This window comes from Suillus bovinus (genome assembly GCF_016758785.1).
Source record: "Suillus bovinus strain UH-Sbo-P2 chromosome Unknown EDB93scaffold_6, whole genome shotgun sequence".
NCBI lineage: Eukaryota > Fungi > Basidiomycota > Agaricomycetes > Boletales > Suillaceae > Suillus > Suillus bovinus.
In genome coordinates, this window is record NW_024542062.1 from 589,365 (window position 1) to 613,507 (window position 24,143).

Here is a 24,143-nt window from a genome sequence, read left to right on the forward strand (position 1 = left end):
TGGAATCTCACAAAAAAATTGGTCAGAGCCCGATGGTCGGATGTTTGAATCAGTTTATGCATGAATATAATATACTACGGCAGTAATAGTACTAAGGCGCTTTGTGAATGAGTGAAAGTGCTTCGTGGACTCGCCTTTCTCCGTACTTCCATTGTCGTGGTCGTTGCTGTTACCATCGTGGTCGCCGTTGTTGACGTTGAACTTGTCGTTTCCCGCCTTCACACTGAGGCGGTTGTTTGTTGATTGCAAACACTGGAAAGCAGGATTATAGGAACCCACCGCCGATATGCTCACAAGCTCACGGATCAGCAACATTGCCACTTCAAAATCTCCTCCTCCTAACGGTCTTCTGTCGCAAAATAATAGCAGCAACAGCTCGCAGCAGCGTGACCCTTTGACTGCATTATACCACCAGAACAACCAGAGCACACAGTCAATCTCTTCAACGCCCAACATTCACCATCCACAGACGATTCAAATCCCTATGCTCGGCACCTTGCAGGTGCCTCAGCCCCAGCAAAATCAGGGAGGCCAACAGCAGCAGGGTCAACTTGGTCAGCAACAACCCCAGGGCCAGCCAGGGCAAACCCAGGGCATCCCACCCCCACCTCCACAGAATGGGCAAGATTTCAACCTCTCCAGTGTCTTGCACTTTTTGCAGACAGAATGGCGTCGTTACGAGCGTGATAGAAACGAATGGGAGATTGAGAGAGCTGAAATGAGGGTGAGTGCTTTTATTCTTGTGTGTATATGCGTCCCACCGCGAGTCACTTTTTACTTTTGGCTTTTCGCATCACGAAAATGCGTTTTAGTTTGCATGCTACATTTGTTGCTCAATTTCTTGTGTTTGGGACGTCGCGTACTTATGGGTCACAATAGGCTCGCATAGCTCTCCTTGAGGGCGAGCGACGCTCGTTCGAAAACGTCAAACTCGACCTCATGCGTCGCATAAAAATGCTGGAGTATGCTCTCCGTATGGAACGGTTCGTGTTCTTCTTCTGCACGCGCCAGCCTACTCACGCGTGCTGCCTCCCTCTTTTTGTTGAATTTGCGCATGTTCTCATGCAATGTGTTCTTCATAATACTGTGCAATAGCTCAAAGCAGTTAACTGCGCCAACTGGCACCGCTCAGCAGTCGAAATCAGCCACGCTCCAGCAGCATGGCTCAAAAGATGATGTTCAGAGCCACAAGGATGGAAGCAGTGGCAGCTCGCCACGTAGTGACGGTGCGTGTTGCCCAATTCTTAGGGTGTTGTTTATTTTAGTACCGTATTTGACGTTGACACACCTACCATAGATTCCCCTCTGCCCTCCGAACGTATTCCGAATGGGACCTCTGCACTTCCAGCACGACAACCCTCATGGCCCGGTACGAGTGCGAACTGGAGCGGAGGTCTCCCATCCGTTGGTTCCATCGGTAAGCTCCCACCAGGACGCGATCCAAAGAGCCGCGCACGGAGTAGAGACTATCTCAAGCAGTACGTTTTCTCGTTACCTTTCGAGTTCACTTCATGCATGCTCATAATCTTCAGATGTCTCCAGGAAATCTCATACCTCACCTCTCCGCAAGCAATGAACCCACTCCCAAATCGTCCGCTCATCTCATCAGGACTCGTAAACCCCACAGCGCCCAGCCAACCCTTCGAGGCGATCTACAATGGCCGGCCTCGTAAGGCATTGCCGGAATCTGGGCCAGGGGTCACAGTTGTTAATGGACCGGGGAATAAGGACTTCCCGATGCTAAGTGGTGGTGTGAGTTTGATGCCAGGCCCAGCATCGACAGGACCATTGGAGCGAGGGAGTCCACTGAACAATGTTGGTGCGAGCATGTTCCAGCAGCAGCAACAGCAACAGCAACAGCAGGTGCAGAGCCAAGAAAGGTCACAGCCACCTCAACTACCCCAGTCTCAGCAGCCTCCATCACAGCAGGCGCCCCTGCAGACAGCGCCACAACCGCCTCCAGAGAAAGAGGGAGCACCGGCTGCCGAGTCGGAGTCATCCCGCCATTTAACGGCGATTTTCCGTCCTGATGATCAGGGCGAGTGGCGAGAGAAGTTGCGGTCCTCATACGAACAGCACATGAAAATGCAACGATGGCGCGATGACGAGGAAGGCGAGGGTGAGGGTGAAGAAGTTGGAGAGGACGAAGATGAGGTGGAGAGCGTAGGTGTTGGGGTTGAGGAGGGTGAAGGCGACGGAGCAAAGATATGGAAAGCTAAGCGAACATTGAGAAAGTGTGTACTTCTGCCACTAGAAGTTCAAGTATTTGGTGCTGATTCTGGCTCTCAGTCATCTGGACGCAGTACGTGCACTTGCATTCCACCCCACGGAACTATGCCTTGCAACCGGTGGAGATGACTGCACAGTAAAAATATGGCGCATGGATGTCGCGAATTTAGCATCTTCTGCGTTGGTGTCCTTATTTCTCTAGCAGGCATGAGACTAACTTTCTTTTAGTGCTCGCCTCACGACTGATTTCGAGCCTCAACTTACCCTGCGTGGCCACTCTGCCGCAATAACACGTCTCGTGCATTCCCCTACTAAGCACCTCATCTACAGCGCATCGCTCGACTCAAGCATTCGTATCTGGGCGCTGCCCTCGCCATCACACACGACATACGCACCATACGATGACAGCTCTGCGCGTGGAGAGCTGGTGGGGCACACTGACGCCGTCTGGGACCTTGCCCTTGTACGGGACGAGAATGCGTTGGTGAGTTGTGGTGCTGAGGGCTCCATAAAGGTATGGGATGTAAGTGGAGCTGCAGAAGGTCGTGCGCCTCTGAAATTGTCGTGGGGCTACTACGGCTTGGACCACGAAGGGAACGAGGAGGAGGAAAAGGAAAAAGAGCCAGGAGCAACTGCGGTCGAGGCGATCAAGTCTGACTTGAAAAAAGTGGCAGTGGCATTCCAGAACGCGGTGGTAAAAGTGTTCGATATCGAGACTGGAAGAGAGGTGTCAAGATTAGCGACTGATGCCACGTATGGTGCGTGCCTCGATTCTCGTTGCTTCTGTCGACAATCACTGATGATACTTTTCATCAAGATGGCACACCTGCAACTCAGGTGAACCGTATTGTCTCCCATCCCACGATATCGTTCCTCGTCACTGCTCATGAGGACAAGTTCATCCGCATATTCGACATATTGTCAGGTACGTTCTATTTACCAGCCGGGTTCCTCTACATTCACTGACCGTATATGAAGGTCATTGCACGCACACCATGCCTGCTCATCTTGACGGGGTAACATCGTTGTCGATCGATGCAGCCGGATTCTCGCTCGTGTCTGGCTCGCATGACTGCTCCATCCGCTTCTGGGATCTTCTCGGCTCGCGGACCTGCACGCAGGAGATCACGACACATCGTGAAAAGGCAAAAGAGGGCGTTCTCGACGTCGAATTCCACCCTACGTTACCCTTCATGGCAAGCGCAGGCGCAGACGGCGTTGTCAAGCTCTACGCATCGTCATAGCCTGCTCACGAAACGAACGGACATAATTGACCTCATGATGTTACGCATTATAGATATCTTCATACGTATGCACTAAGGACGGTCTTTATGTTCAAATCCGTATTGGCTCTTTTTCTTGTTCTTAACACTGTTTCCTGTATATTCCTTTTTTGCTGTTTGCAGGTGATTTTTATGTTATCGTCGGTATTTCGTGCGATCGTGCAAGTACGTGAGGGAGTCTGATTAGACGGTACGTAGCGTTCGAGTAGTACGTGGGAAAGAAGTTCGAAGGTACGTAGTGCGTCAACGTCCGAAAATGAATTGGGGAATGAGTGATAAAACAAACTGGTGGTAAAACGACAGCTGCGAGATGGAAAATTAGGGCTACAGTGGTTCAGTGTACACACGGCGGGGACTGGTATCGACGGATTTCTCCAAAAATAAATAGCTCAACAAATAACTGAACGAATAGGAAAGGTTTGTGGAGGAAAAGATTCAGATAACTTGAAGAGTAATAAGTTAGTATACCAAGAATATTCGCCAAAGCCGATAGGACGATTGGACCCACCAATCTTCATGCCTTGGTCTGCAGTGAGAAGTTCAACTCCTAATTGGTGCGGTGCAAGCAGCTCACGACATTGGTCACCGATAACGTGGTTGATCGGTCGTTCTGTAGAGAATTGCTCCTTGCAGTGCATGATGTAAACTTTGACACCTTCAAGTGCCCCATGAAGGGCCTCAGGTGACATGGAGTTTTTCCGTTGTTTCTTTCGTGGCCTTGATCCTGAGCGGGATTTACGTGCTTTTCGGGCGATGACAACCTCTGTTGCTAGCGTGACCAGCTCCTGTACCAAATGTAGGGGACTGAGGTGACCCCAAAGTTCCTCATCCGGCCGCCCTGTTTGGTACGAACACTCAATGAAGATGGTAGATATGTCATGCGGTATCTTTGGTGCTGCTGCACGCCAGACTGCGATGTTCCTTGGCTTGATAGAGACGCTGTCAGGCTCCACATCCCCGAAAAAGATGAACTCATGGTTTGTGGGGTCGTGTCGAATGAAAAAGCAAGCACCGTCATACGGACCAGAGTCGTTCATTCCGTGGCTGACGGTCATGAGGCGAACAGAAATATTGGGGAAGATAACCTCGTATTTGCCATCTGCGTGGAGGCTGCCAGGCCGGATGGCAGATTTGAGGTTGATGACTAGATATTGACTGGGATGAGACTCACGCGTGATACACCAATTGGAATAACGGGTCATTCTCATCATGTGTGGCTAATTTGGGCCATATTCTTCCAGAGAAAATAGTCTCTATGTCTCTGAGAGTCTGGGTTGAGCCATATATACGCTTCTTGGCACCGCCAAGGGTGCCCGCGGCCATTACAAGACTGCCTATATGGTCAAGGTGCGCATGCGTAAGGAGGAAACACCTGCAGAATCAAGTTAAGATACGGGCCGTGAGGTAGTAATATGAGAATGTCACTAACTTGACATTTGCATACACCGTGAGAGGAGTGAAAGATGCTTGATTCGCGTCTGTTGGGCGTTCTCCGAAGATGTTTGGGTCGCGCTTCATGATATGTCTAAGCGCGCCAAGACCCGACCCTGAGTGATAGCGTCAGATGCTGGTCGCGAGACACGGTTATAAGATTGCGCACCCGCCTCCAGTGCGATGATACCATCATTCCAAGCAGCCTCGCAAGGCTTGAGCAGATACCTGTATCATATGTCCGAGTCAAGATGGAAAAGCAGCGGAAAGAAGGGACCCACGCTGATAGGTTGAATTCGTCGGGTCCGCCACCGGAGCCTACCACAATCATCTCGAATGCGGCCATGGTAAAGAAGAGAGATTCGGCGGTTATCAAGTTCTTTTTTGTAATGTGGTTACAGCGCAAGATGATTATATAGGCCCGCTAAAATTTTTGACAGTCAACTTTGAACTTGCATAGTTTCCCTTCAGTTTCCCCGCTCACGGAAGCACTAGTGCGTGTATTTAAGGCACCAAGGTTCAACATTAAGACTAAGGATTTTGAACTGCCCTAGGCTTCTCCGCAGTATCATCCATTGTCTGAGTCACAGTACCTTATGCAGAACAATGAGCATGCAGGCATTCTCAAAAAGTGAGGTCGACTGAATCCAGGTGGAAATACAAGAGCTCTGCTGCAGGGTCACTCGAGGCCTGGCGAGACAAGGTCTCGGCGCTGACCCGTCAAAAATAGAAAGAAACCCTAGGAAAGGGGCATAAAGGAATGTCATTGTTCCGTTGGTTCTGACCTGCTCCTTATGAGTCGGGAGTGATGACGAGATTAAAGAAAATGGGATGAGTAGTAAGGAATGTGCATGCGTGCTCCGGAAGTACGTTCTGTTGGACACGTGAAATATTACAAACGGAAGATCAAGCCATCATAAGATATCACGTTCATCACGTCGGCCTCCGCCCTTATTGCGCTCCCAGTAAGCTATTCAATGCTCTTGGTACGTCGTAATCGAATGCTTCGAGCGCCGCAACAGCTTGAGTCCGACTGAAGCCCATAGCAGACAGCTGTTTCACAGGTTCTACGTCGTCTTCAACACCAGGTGTCACCCTCGGTTCCTCCACAACGGTCACATTCTGTGATAGATTTGATGGAGGAATAGGCGGTACTGAGTCCTGCTTCTTTCTCTTGCCAAACGGAAGGCGAATCTACGAGGCACCGATTATTAGTAATGTACCATGCGAAGTAAAGATAGTACATACACTGAGCTTAGAGTGCCGCGGGGGTGGCGGAGGCTTATCGTGAGCAGGTTCCTTGGTTGAAGAGCTTGATGGCCGCTGCAACTTCGGAGAAACAGCTCGAGGCGGTGGCGATGTGGCACGTCGCGGAGGGGAAGTAGACCGTATCGACGTGACGCGGGGAGAAGATGGACCTCGCGGTGATACAGGAGGGGAGACATTTGGGAAGGGCTTACTACCCTCGGACGAAGGTGGCGATGCAGAGGATGTGAATGACTTTGGAGTTTTAGAGGATGGTGCACTATCTAGCGCAAGGGCTTGAGAGGCATCAACGCCTCCGAATGCATCTTGGAAGCTTATGACTCCCGCGTCCGCCTGTTTTGATACTACCTTCTCAGGCTGAGGTGCATTGCTTGAGGCATCCCAGGGGCCCGATGAGAAGACTTCATCAAATGAGACCGGGGCTGCCGGCTGTGCCATAGCCACTTTTGGAGTAGCTGATATCCCATTGCTCGCAGGCTGGGCGAAGAAATCAGGTACCTCATTCGCATGTGTAACCACGTTTGAGGTTGTTGCAGGGATGCCATTGGCAGGAGCAGATCCGGTGGGTGGTGGTGGGAATGTAGAAGATGATGACATTGCTGTCCCGAAGTCAAAGTTATCCTCAAAGTTAGAATCGAAGGAGAAGGCAGAAGCGGGTTGCGCGGAACCTCCATTTGAGATCTTGCCGAGAGCTTCATCGAAACTATTCAAACCGCTCGTCTCAGATGGTTGAAAGAGCTGCGACGGAGTAGTTTCAAGCTCTGAGAAAGGAACACCAAAGGCATCTACTAAAGATAGGCCATTCTGCGAGGGGTCGGCTGAGTCTGGCTGAGGTGCAGTGCTGGAAGCAGGGACTCGCTCAGGCATATCAGTATTAACTCCAAAGATGTCATCAAAAGATGTCGGCGCCTGAGATGATAACGCTTCCAAGGGAGGAACCTCCTTGGCAGAGTGTGTCAGATGGTCGACAGCTTCCAACTCGTGGTTATCCTCGCTTTCACTCTCAGTGTCGTTCACCTCCAACTCCTGAAGGTCCGTAGACAGGTCTGTTTCCTTCTCCTCCTCATCCTCTGGCACGGGGAGCTGAGTATTGAAATTATCAATGGCGGGAAAGTGTGCGGCAACACTATCAAGAGATGAATCCTTTGCACTGGAATTGGGATTGACTGGTGTGATACTGGTTGGGGGAGTGGCGAAATGTTCATCGCTCGTGGGCGACGATACGACATCAACAGAAAAATAGGGACTGTCCTTCACACGAGGGGTCACAACGACAAATTCAGACCCATCTGTATCGGGCGCGTTGTCGGTCTGTAGCACGGGTTCTGTGTCGGGTGCCTGCGAAAACACGTCTGATTGCATTGTAGCCGGAGTATAGAGACCAGGTGATGATGACAGGCCAGGGGGAGTAGGATAAGAAGCATTAGGGAAAGACAGGAACGGCGACTGGGATCGCGGCGTCGATGCTCCTGAGGACAATGTCAACCTCTCGAATGGATTATTACTTTTGACACCGATCGGGTTCATGGCGGTGCCCGTAATATCAGGGGTCACCGGTAAAGGATGAGCAGCCGCGAAAGCAACTGAGTCCGGTGACTTAGAACGTTCCAACGTTGTCTGCGAAGGCGTAATCACAACCTTCTCGACCTCAGCCTCGGCTTCTTCTCTCTCTGTAATCGTATCGGTGAGGTCTTGCTGTACCTCCTCTAGCTCCTTGTCCACCTTAATCTTCTCCGACTCCTTGGCTACCAGTTGCTTTTTGGCAATGGCAAGAAGACCCTTCTGATGTTTCGCGTCTTTCTTCGCCTTCTCGACATCCTGCTTCACAACAGCAATTTGCGCTGTAACCTCTGCCATCCGCCTGTTCAAATCCCGAACCTCTTCCTTGTCGCGCAAGAAAGACCCTTCGATTTCTGCTTTCTCCACTCGGACAGCGCTGAGATCGCTCTCGTCCCTAATGAGTTCTTCCCTGATTCTCTGAATGTCAGCGATCTGAGCTGCGTGGCGATCACGGAGCGTGTTCAGAAGGGAAGTCTCTGTCTCGTAAGATGCTTTGGCAGCAGCAAGCTGAGTCTGGAGAGCTGAAAGCTGCGCAGCCTGATTGGCAAGCGTACTCTCTCGAGCTTCTCGCTCAGCCTTGGCGGTCTGCAGAGATCTTTGCGTCGAATTGAGTTGATTCTGCACGTTCCCAATTTCTACAGACTGGTCGTGCAAAATGGGCGGCGCATGTGTATCGTCATCATCGAGGAAATTCTTGTTCGACGCTGTTGTTCAGAGTATCAGTATCTTCTCACAAGGTGGCGCCGAACAACGCACGAGATGTAGCTGGAGAGTAGCCAAAGGGATTCTGTGAGGGTGGTGCGGGACGGGGCAAAGACCGCGGAGAGAGCGGGGTACCTGTCGTCTGGGGTTGCAAGATGCTTGTTGGAGGATGCGAGGTGGTCGCCGACGGCGGAGGTGAATCATCCCAAAGGAGATCCCGCACGGGTTCCGGATTGGGAGGTGCCAGTGGAGAAACAAATGGCACTTGTCCTCCTCGCATTGATGGAGGTACAAGGGTCGGAGGTAAAGTACTAGGGACGTCCTTGCCTGAGAGGTTGCCCTGAATGAGATGCATCGCGACTGCGAATCCATCACGGGTCAGACGGCCGTCATTATTGATATCTGCAAGATCCCTGCAAACCCAAAATGAGAAACAACAATACCCGAAGATAGACGTTTTATGATTACAGACCAGACTTGGGCCAAGACATCTTCCGGCAACTTGGATTGGAGCATGAATGGTACTGCAACATCACCTTCAATGTATCCTCTGTGCTGCGAGTCCAATGTATCAAAGTAGCGGTCTGCAGCAACCTTCTCAGCCGCAGTTACATCCCACTGGGAAACACCAGGGAAGGGGGGTATCGCTGGTGCGAGCCTGTTGGGTGCCAGGCGTCTGTTCGGAAGGGGAGGAGCTGTAGACGCCTGGCCTGTCAGCTGCGGCTGCACAGCATTATGCCTCGGTACTGGTGCAAAACCTGGGCTGCTGAAATTCGCACTACCACCGGTCGCGTGAACAGAAACCCCTCCGGCCTGCTCGTATAAACTTGGCGGAATGGAAGTCGGAATAGATGAGAGTTGACCGGCCATGCAGGCTTGAATTAGGTACATGGCTATGGTAAAGTCAGTTATGTCGAGTACGCCTCGGTCTTGTGTGTCGCATAGAGTCCTGTGACGACATGAGATTTGTCAAACTCAGATATACTCGACGCACCATATTTGAGATAGTTTATCCACAGAGAGTTTGGATTTGACGAATACATTGCGCGCTTTGTCGCCTTGAATTGAAGAAAACAATTAACCCCTACTATGTAGGAATGGGCTGACATACCATTGAGGAGGCCATTAATGGGCCCACACCCCTGGAATATCCGTGTAAATTTGGCCCTGTCTTGAGGAGTCAATGGTGGCAAACTGGGAGGTGGTGATTTCGGTATTGATGCACCGGTGCCTTGTGGAATCAAAGGCGTCTGTACGCCTTCAATATTGGCTAGGGGTCCAGCTAAGGGCCCAATATCAGTAATATGACATGGTGAAGAGCGGTGAAGCTCACGTTTGTTCACAAGAGACTTATCGACCTTCTGGCCTTTCTGAGCGTGGCCCATGAGACGAACTGCAATTGAGACACCCTTCTTGGTCAAAAAGCCATTGTTGTCATCATCAGCAATATTCCAAATCTCGCCCAAGACGGTCGGTGCTAGTTTTGCACCCTGGAAGACCTTTACGGCGACGTCACCGGTGAGGATTCCGATTTTCTGGGTATCTGCCTGAGTAAATATCTGATTCACGAGTGCAAGCTCTGCCGGAGTCGGCGCAAAATTGCTCGACATCGTGTGGGCCGTTGACGACGTTGGAAGTATAAGTTACAGGACTACGCACTTGCTTACGGTGAGTAGGAGAAGCTGGCCCACAGCCGTTCTTGCCGATGGATCTTTCCATTCAATTGAAACTCAGAATAGGTCTTTGTTTGTTATTGTTTCCTACGGACCTGTGGAAATTTCGATAATGACTGCACGTGACTGAGCGCGTCCACCTGGTACTCGAACCTACTTGAACTGACAACTTCTTGGGGCTCTTATCACTTTTCTCTTGATCGACATTGTATCTGCAAGCTTAGACATTATGGACCAGATTACTTCCGCCCTTGCTCCCCCCAGAACTTCTCACAAAACTGCCGTCTCTGGCTCAGCACCTGACGGTCCTGGTAGTGTGACAAAACGGTGAGTATGTTGCCACATGTCAAGTTAACATTTATGCTCACCATCATTCTGCAGCTTGAGCAACGAACTAATGACCTTGATGGTGAGAACTTAGTCTAGTTATGCCTTTCATTAGATTCTCAGCACTTGCTAGATGTCATCATCTCCTGGTATCGTGAGTGATCCTCGAGTGCTCCTCGTGCTTCTGTCTCATGTACCGCTTAGTCTGCCTTTCCCAAAAGTGACGCAAACTTGTTTGAATGGGTAGGTACGATAGAAGGCCCGGCGGGGACCGTACGTGGCGCGCGCATGCACCATTGACATTAGTACTAAATACCATGCTAGATTTATGCCGGACTATCATTCCGAATTTCTATCTCATTCCCCAGCAATTACCCGTATTCACCACCTACGATCAAGTTTGACACGCCCTGTTATCATCCCAACGTTGACATTGCAGGAGGCGCAATCTGCCTTGATATCTTGCAGGTTCGCTACATTTCCTTATCATGATACATAGTACTCAGAACTTTTCCAGGACAAATGGTCCGCTGTATATAGCGTGCAGACTGTATTATTATCGTTGCAATCACTGCTAGGAGGTTAGTTGTTGAGACGGCAGTGCATGTTTTGTTCACTTACCGTATACAGAACCCAACAATGCTTCTCCGCTTAATGGGGACGCTGCAGGGCTATGGAATCAGCCTGATGGTCAGTGATTTTCGACGTACGGGCATGCAGTTTCTCATTGTTCCTCTTATAGCTTTCAAAGCTCAATTGCTCAAACACTACCGCCCGATCGAGACCTTCACATGACGCTGTTGTATTGCTTTGATGTTTCAGGGTTACAGGCTCTTTTGTTATTACATACGTTGATCGTTGTGTTTTCGAAGTCGCACATTTGTAGATGGTGATATGTTGCCGTTGTTCGATGGTATATCTCATCCTTTGCTATTATGATCCAATGAGAATAAGCTTTCAGGTTGTTGGCAGCTCTTTGTGCATGACACAGCCATATTGACAATTGTCCAACTTTGAACCACATTCCTTCCTCCTGTGGATATTTCGATTTTGCTGGTCTCGTCGAAATTACGTGTCACTCTTTTGTCCTCTATCCTTGTGTCTGTGTCTGTGTCTTGTTGTTACCAATATATAAAAGAAGTTCACTTGGTTAGTGCTTACTTGTCTTTTTCTTTCTTAATCCTTGACGATTGAAATCATCAAATCGACTATAGATCGACTGTACAAGTTGTAACCATGCCCCGAGGCCCTCGTCGTGCACCTCCTTCTGCTCTCCGTCTCGTGCAGGGACCTCTCCCACCACGTGCTGCTCCAAAACACACACTCCCTTCTCTTCCTTGTCCCGCTTTCCGACCCCTCCCTCATGAGCCTATTCCCCAAGCTCGCATACAACGCTCGGATTCAATACGACCCATATTGTCTGACCTGCCATCACTGGATGTAGAAATCGCAAATACCTACAGCTCCTCATTGTTTACTCCAAGATCATCGTCACCAACATCGGGGCACTGCATTCGTGGCCCTTGGAATCATTCAAGCAGCATTAGCGTGCAAGTGGACATCGATAGTCTGATCGCGTTTCCAAAGCCTGTAGCATTTTGTCTATAATTCTACGTGGAAGAGCTGTATCATCAAGGTTTCTCAGCTGGGCTGAGTGGTATTTTGTTGTTGTTGTTTTTTTACGAGACTGGTGCTCAAGGTATTTTGTATAGCAAGGATGCTCGATGCATACTTTGTATACATCGTAGCGTAGATCACTTCGAACCTTAGTACATAGTCTTATGGAGTTCGGTCGGCTGTGGATTGTAATGTGGGAGATCTGCAGTCCCTTATGTAAAATGGTACTTCATGTCTTCACGACTATCTCTATCTAGCTCTCCCACCGGGTTCGCCGTCGGCCTGCATTCGTGTTCTGGCGTGCTCTTGCCTTGAAGGTGCCATGCGATGCATCAGCTGACCTTGCTGCGGTTGCCACGAGCGTCTAAAGTGGTCCTACCTTGTAATATTAATGGTAACTTGAATATGTCTCGTCAGCCGTTCTTTGCTAACATTCCCCAGGCTGATGACGGTCCTCCCGGACACGCGGCGTCCTGGGAAAGCCCAATCAGCTCATTCAAGGCCGAGTCTGTTGTTGAGCACAACTGGACTATAATTCCCTCGAATGTCATACCCTGGATTGATTTCGACAGCGTTCGCGTTGATGATCATTTCAGGTTCTGAATCATGATTGGTTTAAGCGGTCGGATCAGGTGGAAAATGTCACTAAAGGATCAGCCTTCACTGTCACGCATGGTGGCAAGTAAACGAGTTTCGTCCTTAAGCGCGGCTCCGACTGGAAACTGAAAATTCATTGATGTCGGTCGATGTTTTTGGTGTTGAAAGTTGGACGACTAATAAGAAGCGAAAGAAGCATGCACGTGTTACGACCATGCCGGTTCGTCATTCTTTTGCTTCTGATCCTTGTTTCATCCAGGTGGGCTGTTGGCCCTTGGGATTGACTTGTAACGTTGCCAGTCCGTGATGTTCGTGTCTATAGTATAGCCTTGACCTTTCTGTGTGGTTTTAAGTATTTTTGAATAGACTAGAGCTCAAGAATGTGTGGTGACATGGAAATCAGGGTGGCGTGTCACAGGTGTGTTCTGGTTTGGCCACGAGCCTTATTTTCGGCGTTCATCATCCTTGAGTTTCTTATACGCTTTTTGTCTGTTCGCCTTGTTCTTTCTCTCTCTTGAACTGCCGTTACGACTGGTTTATCAACTTGAAGACTAGCCTAGAATCTACGGTCAATCTTATTCTTTTCTTTTGACCATCATGACAAGCTCTCCAACGCCTGACATCGGCTCTCTATCTCTCAATCATCGCCTCCATGACAATTACGATTATGACAACAGGCAACAGTATCAGTTCAGTGCAAACCAGCAACTTTCAGGCCAGTTTAATCCTCTAGGTGGTATGGCTCCATCTCCCCTCAAGATGAAGCCCTCCCGTGCTGGTCTTCCCACCGTAACTCATTTTCTTTTCAAAATATCCTAACATTAAAATCATTCCTTAGCAATGGCTTGATAATTCAATGGTCATCCCTGATAATCGCCCTCTATCCCCTCACAACAACTCAGATTTTTCTTCCTCCGGTAGTTCGCCCCCTTTGGGTCATCTACAAGCATCTGCTCTTGCTCCTTCGACGCCTAACCAAAATGCTGACGATGAGGTTATACCAACCGCCATCGTCGTCAAGAACATTCCTTTCAACGTCAAGCGCGAAACTCTCCTAGATATCATCGTGAGTTCCTCATTGTTTTCGCCATGAGATCCGACTAATATCTCTATTTTAGGCTTCTTTGTCCATTCCTACTCCTTACGCGTTCAATTACCACTTGGATCAACAAGGCTCTTTCCGTGGTCTCGCTTTTGCTAATTTCCGACAAGCGGCAGACGCTGACGCAGTCGTGGCTGCCTTGAATGGATTCGATGTCCAAGGCCGTAAGCTTCGTGTTGAGTACAAGAAAGTTCTTCAAGCCGGAGAAAAAGAACGTATCGAAAGAGAAAAGGCTATTAGGCGAATGCGCTCCATGCAACTCGAAAAGGAGCAACAACAAGCAGTCCACCAAGCATACGATGATTTTGGTCCCGTCACGGCCCCCGCTTTCACCCCGCAGCGATCCTTCTCTTCTGGTGCTTATCAACAACAACAGTACTCACCTCCGCCCATGCCTCATCTTCCAATCTCTCAGCCATTTAACCCCGCCTCATCCCCTCCAATTGCCCCCGCAACACCAAATCCATCAGAGAAGTCTTCGTCCTCTAATGAACTGGATCTCAACGATCCTTCTACTCTCGAAATCTATTCTCGCATCTTACTGTTCAAGGACGACAGAATGAGGGATGAACTCGCATTTTCGAGGACACTCTCACCCAAGCAAAGGAGGGTCGTTCACTTGATTGCTCAGAAGTTGGGCGTGTATCACTATTCGGTTGGAGAAGGCGATGAAAGGTACGCCGTCGTAACTCGCATCGATCCTAACAGGGTAGGTACTTCCCTACATGCCAAGCCTTTAGTCAGTCCCTGACTATTGAATCAACAGACTCAACGAGCTCAGGCTGCCACCCTGTCGCGTGCCCCGTCTGCATATCTTTCTGCAACTTCCTCACAATCGCAGCTTGCAAGCTCTTTACGCATGAAGAAGTCGATGCCTGACATGAAAACCTTGCATACTCAAGCACCCCGCTTGGCCACTCGTGCGTCGAATGGCAATATTAGGGAAGGTTATGCAACGATTGCCTCCCCTTCTCGCCGCTCTCCGGGTGGTTTCGGTTCGCTCTTTGGCAGCAACTTTGGCAGCTCTGCCATCCCACCCGTTCCCAGTCTGCCATCCAGCGTTGCTGGAATGAATATTAATGGCAATAGTTTTAATGAGAGTAGTAGTGTTGTCAGACAACCACGAGGTCCTGGCGTGGGTGGATTTGGTCTGCGTCGCGGAACGAACAGTGACCAAGCGCGTGGCAACGGACTAGAAGCCAGATCTCACGAGCCGTTGGAGATATAGATCTCACCAGACACCTACGGGCCTTTTTCCTCGTTAATGCTTTTGAGTGTCCCACAACCAGGGTTAGATTTTGCTCGTATTAATTATCTTCCTGCGTAGCTTGATTGCTTGCTGGTTCTTTTCGCTGTTATGATTTCCTGATTCAGATTTTTTGTATACCGCACCATCAATTACTTTTATCCTCTATCCCTCAAAAGTCGAATTGCCCTACTCGTAATTTCCTGTACTTTCGTTGCCCGGATCGCTCTCTTTACACCTCTGCTTTCCTCTCTCTGGATTCTCTTGCTGCGACCATTTTATACATATCATAGGCCTGATTGACTTTGTAAATATATGCTGCTTGATGCACCATAACTTCTAAGTGTTGCTCACCGCGTATCGGGGCGGTACTGCGGGTCGGTTATTTATTTTCAAGGCTTCTGCCAAACCAGTGATCCGAGTGGGACTGACTCAGTTGGAAGTTCGAACAGAGACGCGTCCATAACTTTTCAACACATCTACTTCAATTACCACAAAACTAGTGTTCTGGTCTTGCCACAAATGCCGAGCACAGCTGTCATCCACGCTGCGTGTTTCGCGGTTGGCGCAGTAGTAGGAGGGGGTGTGGTCAGTGCTGTAGCATCCACGAGGAGGCAAATCCCTAGTATGACCACCTCACCCAGCGCATCCGTCGCCCCTCCAATAATCGAAATGGGCCAGAGTGGCGGCACGCAATTCTCGAATGCTGTTACAGTCTCTGCACTGTCGTCCCCGGTCTTAAAATACGGTCACCCAGGTGATTTGCACGTTGCACGATGATGATTTTGTTTCTCTCGCTTGAACTTGGGTTCTGAATAGGTCCTGTACCGGACCTCCTGGTTCGTAAAGCGTACACTGCTGCGTATGATCGGAGACTCAGGCACCCGGCATGGGTGAGTTATTTTTCTGGACTCCAGCAGTCATTGACCAACACTGCGTTCATTATAGACTGCAGAGCATCTTACTCTTGCATCTATTGGCAAATCCGGTCAGCAGCGTCTCTCAGGAGATGGGTCACCCGACCGCTCAAACTCGACGTTCGTGGAGGATGAGTCTCTCCCGGCGATGTTCCGCGCGAAGCTGCAAGATTACTTCCGAAGCGGGTATGATCGTGGACATATGTGCGTACGTCGGGCTTTGCTAAGGGGGCAGATTTTGACAAGTTTGAAGGGTCCCTGCTGCAGACGCCAAGCTCTCTCAGGAGGCTATGGATGAGACGTTTTTATTATCGAATATTGCGCCTCAAGTAGGCGCAGGCTTCAATCGGCATTGTAAGTAGGCGATACAGAAGATGTCTCAAACGCTGAATTTTGCTTCGTAGATTGGGCATACTTGGAAGACTGGTGTAGACGCCTCACAGGGTCTTTCTCTGATGTCTACGTCTTTACTATCCCGTTGTATCTCCCCCGAAAAGATGCAGATGGCAAATTCCGCGTGGTCAGTCTAGGTCATCAGTAACGTTATTTATCATGAATCACTTTTTTGCAGACATACGAAGTTATTGGTTCCCCGCCAAATGTTGCGGTCCCGACGCATTTTGCCAAAGTTGTACTGACCTCGAGACCTTTGTCGCCTTCAGCGCCAGATACACTAGAAATTTCTACGGGCGCGTTTGTGCTCCCGAATGCCATTATTCCTGACGACGCACCTCTGCAGAGTTTTGTTATACCAGGTATGGGTACAAACCTTTCAATATTGGGTGCATGACTGATGTGTTCCACTTAGTTGATGTTGTAGAACGTGCTGCTGGCCTCAATCTATTCTCAGACGATGTCAAGGCAAACTCCAAACACATATGCAAGAGCACGAAGTGCGATGTGGTGGTACGCAGATTCGATGATGCACAAAAACGGCCAGAGATGCGTCGGGCTATCTCTGCCCCCAAGTAGGTGCAATACCAGATGATATATCGATGAGTAGAAGAATATAGAGTATATATACTAGAAATCCGATAGCATATCTTTGATGCCCAACCAGTAGTCCTCATCCACCCGAGTCTTGATCTCACCCTTGGTTAACCAAGCAAAGTCTTGTGTATGCGTTCGGTTTGGGCGGACTTGACCAGCCATAACATGTGCTTTATAGAAGAAGACCACATTCTGCAGACGGTCCTGTCAGTACGAGATGCAAACTACAGGAAGCAGAACAAACCTCTTCAGCGCTACCCGTATTGGCTGGTGATGGAGGGTGGAAGACACCTATTGGATTGCGACCGACTATCCAAGTGTCCATATTGTTTCCACACTCGACTTCAAGTCCACGGGTCGCCGCCTGATTGGTCGAATATCAAGTCAAGCAACTCAGAGAAGGATCAATTTACTGACATGGTGCAAAAGCTCTCCCCTGTCCACGCTTCCCTGAGGGAACTTCCATACGGCCATCCCATTCTCTTGCTTTTGTAGCAATAGATATAGGTTTCGCTGACCGCGTCTATTCAGGTTTTTGAAGTCCGAGTTAATATCTGCTTCATGAACACGCGGCATGGCTTCTTCTTCGTCACGCATAGTAGCCTCGGCAAGCTTTTCAGCTTCGCTCGTCTCCCCAGTCTGCATACCAAAAGGTGCACCAAATGCCTTGCGCTCGCGTCTTCGCTCTTCTATGTTGAATCGCGATTCTAGAGGTGAACCCTGTTTAAAATAAAAGTCGTAAGGAAAGGGATTGTGCAGTGCGCGGTGGATGCGAGCTTGGTAGGCGTAGTAGGCTTTCTCGAAGGCCGTTGGTGTTCGGGTTATTATGGGTGATCGGTTCAGGATAATCCCGGTGTGTAGGTTGGGCCGTGCAGTCCTCTTTGACAGTACAGTATCTACTTGCGCGACTTCAGGCGCTGCAGAGGCTTCGGTCGCGAGTCTGCGAAGGAGGCATGCTGCAAAAAATGTTACAAAAGGTCTTAGGAGGACTATAAGGATGTCACGCACCTTTGGGTGCGCGTTTGCACGACGACAATACTGTTTTCGAGAACATCACCTGGACAGAGCAGGAATTGACCCGGAATTCAATTGAGGCGAGAATCAAAGGGGGTCGCAACCCCCCTGCGCGTGTGAAATGGACCAAAGGTCAAGAACTATTGGACTTGTATTGGACTCTAGACAAGCTTGGGTAACAATGTCCCTTTCCCTGGTTTTGAATGCACATCTGGACGAAAGTTCTGCAAAGATAAGGTCAAAGCCTGTTCCATGGGAGGTACGTCAACCAGATTTTATCAGTGCATGACACTCATCCCTGACTCAGGGATACCAACGTGCCGAACTGGTGACCTCGGAGGAGCTGGCTCTCATTAAGAAGGTAGACAGACAGCCCAGGGCAAAGGTTGAGTCTATCCTTCTGTCAGATGGCCAAACATACGCCCTATTATATCTTCGGCTTCTTAAGAAGTTGCAAAGGGTCGATACCATGCAATGCCTCCTGGTCTTGATCGCAGATGCACTCTTGGGTATGTTCCATTATAAATGTTTGGTAACAAAATACATGACGCCTATGTCTGTAGATCATGATGAACGGATACCGCTCTTTGCGAGGGCCGCTCAATCTGATCCCGACCTCCCTTATGCCCCTCTCATCAGGTACGCGTTTTCGGCGGTTTTTACTGGTTTGTAAAATCAACAGTCTCATGTCAGAACGCTGGAAGCTCAAGATGATTTCGTACAACTCAAATCCGCTCAAATACTCACCGTTCTGCTGAGGTGTGCATGATCTGCCTTCCTCAAGTCCGTTATTGACGTCATGTCTGCTCAGCTCAGAATCAACTCCCCTGCAGCATCAGCACCTTCAACCATTTCTCAAGGTTCTTTCATCGCTCGTGCAGAGCCAGTCACAAAACAAGCGTGACGTTGCGGTTCAGTGCTTAGAGTCTCTTCTCGCTCGTCCAGAATGCCGCAGGGCAGTATGGGCCATCCCTGGAATATTAGCAGGGTGAGCACTTATAGCATCGCTCATCGGTTCGCGTTTGACCTGATAGAACAGGTTCGTCGAAATCCTTCGCCATAAGCCTGGCCCTCAGATGAGCTACCAAGTGATCTTTTGCATTTGGTTGCTTTCATTCGAGCAAGATGTCGCCGAACAGATTAACAAGTGAGGGTTCGAGTCGCATCATCATGGAACTTTCTCAAAGTTTTGAAGGAAATACGATATCATACCTCTGTTGATCACAGTGGCACAGGCTGCCGTGAAAGAGAAGGTCATTCGTGTTATTATTGCCACTTTCAGCGTAAGCGCATTTTTCTCTCTCTTCCAGCATGCTTGATACTGATGTTTTCGAAGAATTTGATCACGAAAGCGCCTTCTGAGAATCTTCCGGCTATGCTTGTTGCGCAGCTTCTTCCGTTCTCCAAGAATCTTTTAACTCGCAAATGGTCCGATGAAGACATCTTAGAGGACCTACAGTATGTCAGAGATGAGTTAGAACGCAACTTTGAAAGCTTGACGTGAGTATGCTGCTACTTCAACCTCTCACTGACTAATGGGATGCAGGACGTATGATGAATATATGTCTGAGTTGGCATCTGGCCATCTGTCGTGGACACCAGTGCACGAGTCAGATGCCTTCTGGCGGGAAAATGCATCGAGATTGAACGATAGAGACTATGAGCAATTGAAGTAATGGCACCCTCATATATTAATTGCTCGATTGCTAATTCTTACTCCAGGACCCTCATCGGACTACTAAGCTCCGATGACCCTATAGTCCTGGCTGTTGCAGTCCACGATCTTGGACAATATGTGAAGCATTATGAACGAGGAAAGAGGTAAGCAAGGCCATATGACCCTGAACGTTACATTGGTCTAATTGTTTGCGCAGAATAATTACAGACTTGGGAGGCAAAGCCCGCGCAATGGAGCTCATGACCCATGAGGACCCAGATGTGCGTTATCATGCCCTGTTGTCTGTCCAGGAGCTTGTCAGCCACCCTTGGTCAGCGGTATAGTCTGAACATCGATACTGTCTCCATATTATCAGCACACGTACTACCGCCGTCATGATGTATGTTACGGCTATCGTTGTATCTCGTTCTACACGCTGCGTCTCGCATTCGTACGTGAGAATGCCATTCCTCTTTACATCTGCAATATCGGCGTGTTCATTCACCATGTTCACGGTGTCGCAACCCTCACGAGGTGCGTATCAGCGTGAAAAGGAAGATTTGATGCATTCATTGCAGTTCTTGACAAAGACAGTAATATTGGCAGTGTTGCAGCATGTAAGGTTTTAGTATCGTAAATCCTGTGAGGCACTGGTGCTCTTGCACAATTCAACCCGTCGCGAATAACGCGGACGACCAAATTGCTTATACATAGCGAATGCAACGTACTGCAATAATAAAGCAAGGTCAGTCAAGGACAAATCTTTGAGTTATTTGGACAAACTAATTCATATATCATCCTGACAGGAGTGAATATCAAGGGATGATATCTGTTCTGCCTCGATTGGCCGAAGTGTATCAGCATGAATCCAAGTAGAAAGAGAAGTTCGTCTAGGGGCCTTCCCTTGATTGGATCAGTATGAATTGAATCTTCTAAGCCAAGTCTGTGGGAGGTGATGTGGTATGCGGGCTCGAGGGTATTTTCAGAAGGCTGGCACCTTCTACGCTTCACTCGAAACCGCTTGTCTCCATCATCAAACCGTGCATTCCTGTCTTGGCTCATGGCTCCGCTGTGGTCTGGTAGCACCCGAGGACCTTACTCAGATCTCTGAGGAAGAGAAAACGAGCGTTGGGTGAGGTTATCCTACAGAGTGTCACAATTTCTTGTTTGTGTACCCGCGGGTAAATGCAACACCACGGGTAAGCTGCTATACCGCGGGGTGCGGTGTTGATCTTCCGACCCGCGGGTATACCCGTGCTATACCCTGGATACCGAGAATGTTGAGGGGAGTGACAACAATCTGTATTCCTTGGGTGTGGAATAATAGAGCCATTCAAAATGTCAATGTTTTTCCGGAGCTGGTCGCAGATATTGAAACAACATCTTGGTCGCGTCGGAGGACAGTTTGTGTGACTTCGATCTGCCATAGGCATGGTCTCCGCCCAAAGACTTGAAGGGTTTTATTGCATATTTCGCTGACCGAGGGCACCACGTCTGGCATTTGCTAAGGGGGAAGCTTCGGTAATCAAATATTGTTGACAACCAACTCCGCGAGCGCAGCATACTACAGATCAACTATACGACTTATGATGTGCACACTCGATCAATCCTCGAATACATGCGGATGTCTTGATGCTCTCACATGAGAATAACTATGACCGACACCCTTACTCGTACGCTCGTGTCATCAAGATGTTTGGTATTGTGCTCAGGGTGCCACCAGAACATGGACGCACTGACACTCAGCTTGGGCCTGGTTTGGATGTGCTACGGATAATGACAATACAGACTTTAAGTATTTCTACGTGAATCAGTACGCATTCTCTGTATATTGATGTCACTCTGCTAATCTGTCTACCCAGTTTTTGTCGACCGCGACATGTTCATGCGCTTCCGAGGAGGTGGTGTTGGTCACAAAGTAACATGAGAGTGCGATAATTTTTTTGCGGAACGATGGTGCTGTGCCATCGCACGAGGAAGAAGATATTCAGCTTGACTCAGAAGAGTGGCAACAGGCTGACATGGTGGATGAAGCTGTGGACGATGACGATGGTGATGGGAGTGCACCTGAAGACCTGGGCGATGACGAGAATGAAATTTGGGTTGACGAGGAGCTAGATGATGGGTTTCTTGCACGTGAGGGATATGATGCTTTGTAAACTGGTAAAGATCTCTGCTTTTCCTTTCTTTTTTTTAATTGTCGCAAACATGCCTTTGACACAATGGCATTATCTCACCAGACTGGTTCCTGCCTCAGTTTGGTGCTTACCTTGTGCTACTAACTCTTAACGTCATTGCCAGCTTCATCACCATTTTTTCGGGCCGCCAATGTTGGTGTGTCTTCAGATGAACAATATTCGGTCCCTGACGAGGGACGAACTGTCTTGCAGTCGGGTGTTTGACGGCCTCATTAACATATGGAGATTTGGACTTAGGTGTAGGCTTGAGCTGCCTGAGAATAGTGGAATGCCGGTCAGTTGTACACCGGATTTTTGTTTGCACGACTGACATCAAACATAGGGTGATGTCTTACCAGTTCTTGCTGCGTCTATCGAGTCACCAGCAGTGAAATTACATTAGCTAGCCCCAGGTATATCAGGCACCGGCCGGACTGCAGGCACTAGATCATAGTCCATCATTTGAATTTCATTATTACGACTGACCAGTACTGACTTATCATATACTCATCAGCCTGAACATTCCCCGTCTATTGCATGATTCAGCCTGATCGCAAATATGAAGATGATCTGTGCTTGCCATATATGAGCTAGACAATCACGGGACCAGAATCCTAATCAGGTGTCGTCTGGTCTTCTGGTGATGACTTAGCAATTACTTAATTGGGTGGTGGACTTCGTAAATCTGGCTGCCGGACCTGTGACTTCACTTCAGCGGTCGAAGTTTGGTGTTTGAATTGTGGCAGGTGAGCTCTACTTGATTATCTACTACTGTACTAGGACGGCACCTCACCCTCGAAACGTCCGCTGGGTAGGAGCCTCCGTGGGTTTCTACATCACCTGTCTTGTTCATCATAAATGTCCGGGCTTTTTGGCGAAGCTCGGGAATAGCATTCTTGCTGGATAGGCAGATTATTGTCACGACCTTGGATCTTGGAACCAGGGAGAACTGACGAGTTCTGCCCACAATAACTAGTTCTCTGCCAACCCTGAGTTCTACCAAGTTCTGCCAGCAGTTTTTCCTGGAGTTCTGCCATCTGCCGGCACAATCAATTCTGCCCACAACACTAAGAATCGTACCCATGCATGACATAAAAGCCAGCTGCTGTCCCCTCTCGGTGAAATCATTCGAAAACCCCCTCAGAAAATTACCTCGCACAGAAAATGCGTTTCTACCTGCTCAACGTTGTTGCTGCTGCTGCTTTGACGACATCTATGGTTGTCAGTGCGTGTGGGGCACAGTATCAATATTGCGACAAAAATACACCTTGCTGCAAGAATATGAATTTGATTTGCTCCCAGGCTAGAGTGAGTATGAGCAAGTCATTGTACAATCAGGACTCAATTACATGACTCGCACAGTGCTGGGGTCACAACAGCGGCAAGTTGGAGCCTTTGTAGTCTATTGAGAATCGAGCACGGGGCCCGTGGCACATGGAGATAGTGAGTCATGTTTCTGCTTTCACTTTGGTATTATGTTTGATGGTGCAACACTTGGTGATGGGAGAGGTGAGAGATATTCGTATAGATCGAGAGCGGGGGTGGCCAATGCTTGAATGGCTATATGGAAGTACGGACTCGGATGTACATGGACTGAACCGTTTGTGTGTTCACACAATGATTCAACTCATACTATTGCAAAGTTCGTAGTAGCACTGCGAACTGATTGCTGTATATCGATAGACTGTTTGCTGCCAATCTATTGACATTTCTTGAGCTTCCGAAGTTGAAGTCTGGGACTGACGTTTCCCAGCGCCGCTACGATTAGAGTGAAGTATAATTTTGCCGATGCAGCTCTAGGGCTATATAGCTCCATGTAGTTTGAGGGGGGCCTTATGGCGCTACCGTGACGCTCTAGGATAAGCACGAAACGATTGAATACAGGAAGCTATTCCGTCACCAGGGTTGTGACAATCTTGATCTTGGAGGTATTCAAGTACTAGTACATAAAAGCCTGGGAGCCTGCAACAGGTATCAGTACTTAAGTGATATGAGATATCGACCGATTACATATCAAAAGCTATGACACGTTGGCGTTATGGCGAAAGTGAAAAGGGGGGTAATAATTTGAAAGATAAAGGGGCTAGCGTGGGTGCTTGAGAGCGACTCTTTTATTGAGCGACTGATGGGGTACGAGGGGCGGTTAACGGAGAAGAGGGACTTGGAAGAGCGTTTGGTTTATAGTCACTAATTTCTTCGACGCTGTTCCTTGTCTCCGAGGAAGTATAGGGTCATCGGTGTATACCATGAAATCGTATCGTGATTGAGGGAAAAGAACATGAATTATCGAGCGAGTAGATATCGAAAGTATCGGCGAGAATGAGCATCGACTTCTTAACTTGTTGCTGCGCTGGC

General features: G+C 48.9%; 11 protein-coding genes across 11 annotated transcripts; 7 read left to right on the top strand and 4 right to left on the bottom strand.

Annotated features, from left to right (window-relative positions):
• The first annotated feature begins 12 nt into the window (after nucleotides 1–12).
• On the top strand, nucleotides 13–3,670 carry EDB93DRAFT_1122858 (WD40-repeat-containing domain protein). The gene is made up of 10 exons (XM_041448613.1): nucleotides 13–74; nucleotides 135–724; nucleotides 880–983; nucleotides 1,096–1,226; nucleotides 1,298–1,478; nucleotides 1,533–2,234; nucleotides 2,290–2,409; nucleotides 2,458–2,987; nucleotides 3,047–3,154; nucleotides 3,208–3,670. The coding sequence occupies exons 2-10, from the start codon at nucleotides 287–289 to the stop codon at nucleotides 3,471–3,473; spliced, it is 2,580 nt and encodes an 859-aa protein (XP_041311796.1). The 5' UTR covers nucleotides 13–74; nucleotides 135–286; the 3' UTR covers nucleotides 3,474–3,670.
• On the bottom strand, nucleotides 3,671–5,444 carry EDB93DRAFT_1122864 (cAMP phosphodiesterases class-II-domain-containing protein). The gene is made up of 6 exons (XM_041448614.1): nucleotides 5,225–5,444; nucleotides 5,113–5,171; nucleotides 4,942–5,059; nucleotides 4,684–4,884; nucleotides 4,021–4,622; nucleotides 3,671–3,955 (listed from the first exon to the last, which is right to left on the bottom strand). The coding sequence occupies exons 1-6, from the start codon at nucleotides 5,287–5,289 to the stop codon at nucleotides 3,948–3,950; spliced, it is 1,053 nt and encodes a 350-aa protein (XP_041311797.1). The 5' UTR covers nucleotides 5,290–5,444; the 3' UTR covers nucleotides 3,671–3,947.
• Nucleotides 5,445–10,173, bottom strand: EDB93DRAFT_1199797 (uncharacterized protein). The gene is made up of 7 exons (XM_041450927.1): nucleotides 9,805–10,173; nucleotides 9,583–9,753; nucleotides 9,466–9,529; nucleotides 8,944–9,420; nucleotides 8,526–8,884; nucleotides 6,192–8,473; nucleotides 5,445–6,137 (listed from the first exon to the last, which is right to left on the bottom strand). Exons 1-7 carry the CDS (start codon nucleotides 10,079–10,081, stop codon nucleotides 5,895–5,897), a joined length of 3,873 nt encoding a protein of 1,290 aa, XP_041311798.1. The 5' UTR covers nucleotides 10,082–10,173; the 3' UTR covers nucleotides 5,445–5,894.
• Nucleotides 10,174–10,211: 38 nt separating this feature from the next.
• Nucleotides 10,212–11,454, top strand: EDB93DRAFT_743008 (ubiquitin-conjugating enzyme/RWD-like protein). Its single transcript, XM_041457299.1, has 8 exons — nucleotides 10,212–10,471; nucleotides 10,526–10,553; nucleotides 10,605–10,625; nucleotides 10,676–10,744; nucleotides 10,796–10,939; nucleotides 10,989–11,052; nucleotides 11,102–11,161; nucleotides 11,214–11,454. Exons 1-8 carry the CDS (start codon nucleotides 10,374–10,376, stop codon nucleotides 11,264–11,266), a joined length of 537 nt encoding a protein of 178 aa, XP_041311799.1. The 5' UTR covers nucleotides 10,212–10,373; the 3' UTR covers nucleotides 11,267–11,454.
• Nucleotides 11,256–12,247, top strand: EDB93DRAFT_743153 (uncharacterized protein). The gene is made up of 2 exons (XM_041457300.1): nucleotides 11,256–11,620; nucleotides 11,686–12,247. The coding sequence occupies exon 2, from the start codon at nucleotides 11,708–11,710 to the stop codon at nucleotides 12,077–12,079; it is 372 nt and encodes a 123-aa protein (XP_041311800.1). The 5' UTR covers nucleotides 11,256–11,620; nucleotides 11,686–11,707; the 3' UTR covers nucleotides 12,080–12,247.
• Nucleotides 12,248–12,987: 740 nt separating this feature from the next.
• Nucleotides 12,988–15,252, top strand: EDB93DRAFT_743003 (uncharacterized protein). The gene is made up of 4 exons (XM_041457298.1): nucleotides 12,988–13,474; nucleotides 13,524–13,751; nucleotides 13,804–14,496; nucleotides 14,554–15,252. Exons 1-4 carry the CDS (start codon nucleotides 13,283–13,285, stop codon nucleotides 15,013–15,015), a joined length of 1,575 nt encoding a protein of 524 aa, XP_041311801.1. The 5' UTR covers nucleotides 12,988–13,282; the 3' UTR covers nucleotides 15,016–15,252.
• A 303-nt stretch (nucleotides 15,253–15,555) lies between these two features.
• On the top strand, nucleotides 15,556–16,922 carry EDB93DRAFT_1100848 (uncharacterized protein; the record flags this gene model as incomplete). The annotated part of the gene is made up of 7 exons (XM_041447046.1): nucleotides 15,556–15,790; nucleotides 15,853–15,926; nucleotides 15,982–16,154; nucleotides 16,204–16,304; nucleotides 16,355–16,470; nucleotides 16,522–16,705; nucleotides 16,759–16,922. The coding sequence occupies 7 exons, from the start codon at nucleotides 15,556–15,558 to the stop codon at nucleotides 16,920–16,922; spliced, it is 1,047 nt and encodes a 348-aa protein (XP_041311802.1).
• Nucleotides 16,759–18,075, bottom strand: EDB93DRAFT_743213 (39S mitochondrial ribosomal protein L46-domain-containing protein). The gene is made up of 4 exons (XM_041457301.1): nucleotides 17,949–18,075; nucleotides 17,358–17,896; nucleotides 17,185–17,304; nucleotides 16,759–17,132 (listed from the first exon to the last, which is right to left on the bottom strand). The coding sequence occupies exons 1-4, from the start codon at nucleotides 17,992–17,994 to the stop codon at nucleotides 16,974–16,976; spliced, it is 864 nt and encodes a 287-aa protein (XP_041311803.1). The 5' UTR covers nucleotides 17,995–18,075; the 3' UTR covers nucleotides 16,759–16,973.
• A 52-nt stretch (nucleotides 18,076–18,127) lies between these two features.
• EDB93DRAFT_1122881 (ATPase V1 complex subunit H) lies at nucleotides 18,128–20,097 on the top strand. The gene is made up of 11 exons (XM_041448615.1): nucleotides 18,128–18,213; nucleotides 18,262–18,463; nucleotides 18,518–18,593; nucleotides 18,648–18,713; nucleotides 18,766–18,942; nucleotides 18,994–19,101; nucleotides 19,150–19,237; nucleotides 19,291–19,454; nucleotides 19,501–19,626; nucleotides 19,677–19,775; nucleotides 19,829–20,097. The coding sequence occupies exons 1-11, from the start codon at nucleotides 18,136–18,138 to the stop codon at nucleotides 19,953–19,955; spliced, it is 1,311 nt and encodes a 436-aa protein (XP_041311804.1). The 5' UTR covers nucleotides 18,128–18,135; the 3' UTR covers nucleotides 19,956–20,097.
• An 847-nt stretch (nucleotides 20,098–20,944) lies between these two features.
• EDB93DRAFT_1077650 (uncharacterized protein) lies at nucleotides 20,945–21,112 on the bottom strand (the record flags this gene model as incomplete). Its single annotated transcript, XM_041445328.1, has 1 exon — nucleotides 20,945–21,112. The coding sequence occupies one exon, from the start codon at nucleotides 21,110–21,112 to the stop codon at nucleotides 20,945–20,947; it is 168 nt and encodes a 55-aa protein (XP_041311805.1).
• A 1,893-nt stretch (nucleotides 21,113–23,005) lies between these two features.
• Nucleotides 23,006–23,538, top strand: EDB93DRAFT_1122890 (uncharacterized protein). The gene has a single exon (XM_041448616.1). The coding sequence runs from the start codon at nucleotides 23,223–23,225 to the stop codon at nucleotides 23,436–23,438; it is 216 nt and encodes a 71-aa protein (XP_041311806.1). The 5' UTR covers nucleotides 23,006–23,222; the 3' UTR covers nucleotides 23,439–23,538.
• Nucleotides 23,539–24,143: the final 605 nt, after the last annotated feature.

Bases quoted from the DNA above. Each gene is read 5' to 3' on its own strand.
- EDB93DRAFT_1122858 (XM_041448613.1), top strand. From the start codon at position 287: ATGCTCACAAGCTCACGGATCAGCAACATTGCCACTTCAAAATCTCCT. The intron at 2,410-2,457 runs GTTGGTGTCCTT...ACTTTCTTTTAG, and splicing joins GCGAATTTAGCATCTTCTGC to TGCTCGCCTCACGACTGATT. The intron at 3,155-3,207 runs GTACGTTCTATT...CCGTATATGAAG, and splicing joins CATATTCGACATATTGTCAG to GTCATTGCACGCACACCATG.
- EDB93DRAFT_1122864 (XM_041448614.1), bottom strand. From the start codon at position 5,289: ATGGCCGCATTCGAGATGATTGTGGTAGGCTCCGGTGGCGGACCCGAC. The intron at 5,172-5,224 runs GTGGGTCCCTTC...CATATGATACAG, and splicing joins GACGAATTCAACCTATCAGC to GTATCTGCTCAAGCCTTGCG. The intron at 4,623-4,683 runs GTGAGTCTCATC...CCGGCCTGGCAG, and splicing joins TTCCAATTGGTGTATCACGC to CCTCCACGCAGATGGCAAAT.
- EDB93DRAFT_1199797 (XM_041450927.1), bottom strand. From the start codon at position 10,081: ATGTCGAGCAATTTTGCGCCGACTCCGGCAGAGCTTGCACTCGTGAAT. The intron at 9,754-9,804 runs GTGAGCTTCACC...TTGGGCCCTTAG, and splicing joins TAAGTCTCTTGTGAACAAAC to CTGGACCCCTAGCCAATATT. The intron at 9,530-9,582 runs GTATGTCAGCCC...CTTCAATTCAAG, and splicing joins CATTAATGGCCTCCTCAATG to GCGACAAAGCGCGCAATGTA.
- EDB93DRAFT_743008 (XM_041457299.1), top strand. From the start codon at position 10,374: ATGGACCAGATTACTTCCGCCCTTGCTCCCCCCAGAACTTCTCACAAA. The intron at 10,626-10,675 runs GTGAGTGATCCT...TGTACCGCTTAG, and splicing joins TGTCATCATCTCCTGGTATC to TCTGCCTTTCCCAAAAGTGA. The intron at 11,053-11,101 runs GTTAGTTGTTGA...TACCGTATACAG, and splicing joins GTTGCAATCACTGCTAGGAG to AACCCAACAATGCTTCTCCG.
- EDB93DRAFT_743153 (XM_041457300.1), top strand. From the start codon at position 11,708: ATGCCCCGAGGCCCTCGTCGTGCACCTCCTTCTGCTCTCCGTCTCGTG.
- EDB93DRAFT_743003 (XM_041457298.1), top strand. From the start codon at position 13,283: ATGACAAGCTCTCCAACGCCTGACATCGGCTCTCTATCTCTCAATCAT. The intron at 13,475-13,523 runs GTAACTCATTTT...ATCATTCCTTAG, and splicing joins CCCGTGCTGGTCTTCCCACC to CAATGGCTTGATAATTCAAT. The intron at 13,752-13,803 runs GTGAGTTCCTCA...TCTCTATTTTAG, and splicing joins AAACTCTCCTAGATATCATC to GCTTCTTTGTCCATTCCTAC.
- EDB93DRAFT_743213 (XM_041457301.1), bottom strand. From the start codon at position 17,994: ATGTTCTCGAAAACAGTATTGTCGTCGTGCAAACGCGCACCCAAAG. The intron at 17,897-17,948 runs GTGCGTGACATC...CATTTTTTGCAG, and splicing joins GTGCAAACGCGCACCCAAAG to CATGCCTCCTTCGCAGACTC. The intron at 17,305-17,357 runs GTCAGTAAATTG...TCGACCAATCAG, and splicing joins GGGGAGAGCTTTTGCACCAT to GCGGCGACCCGTGGACTTGA.
- EDB93DRAFT_1122881 (XM_041448615.1), top strand. From the start codon at position 18,136: ATGTCCCTTTCCCTGGTTTTGAATGCACATCTGGACGAAAGTTCTGCA. The intron at 18,594-18,647 runs GTACGCGTTTTC...GTCTCATGTCAG, and splicing joins CCTTATGCCCCTCTCATCAG to AACGCTGGAAGCTCAAGATG. The intron at 19,455-19,500 runs GTGAGTATGCTG...AATGGGATGCAG, and splicing joins CGCAACTTTGAAAGCTTGAC to GACGTATGATGAATATATGT.
- EDB93DRAFT_1122890 (XM_041448616.1), top strand. From the start codon at position 23,223: ATGGAGATAGTGAGTCATGTTTCTGCTTTCACTTTGGTATTATGTTTG.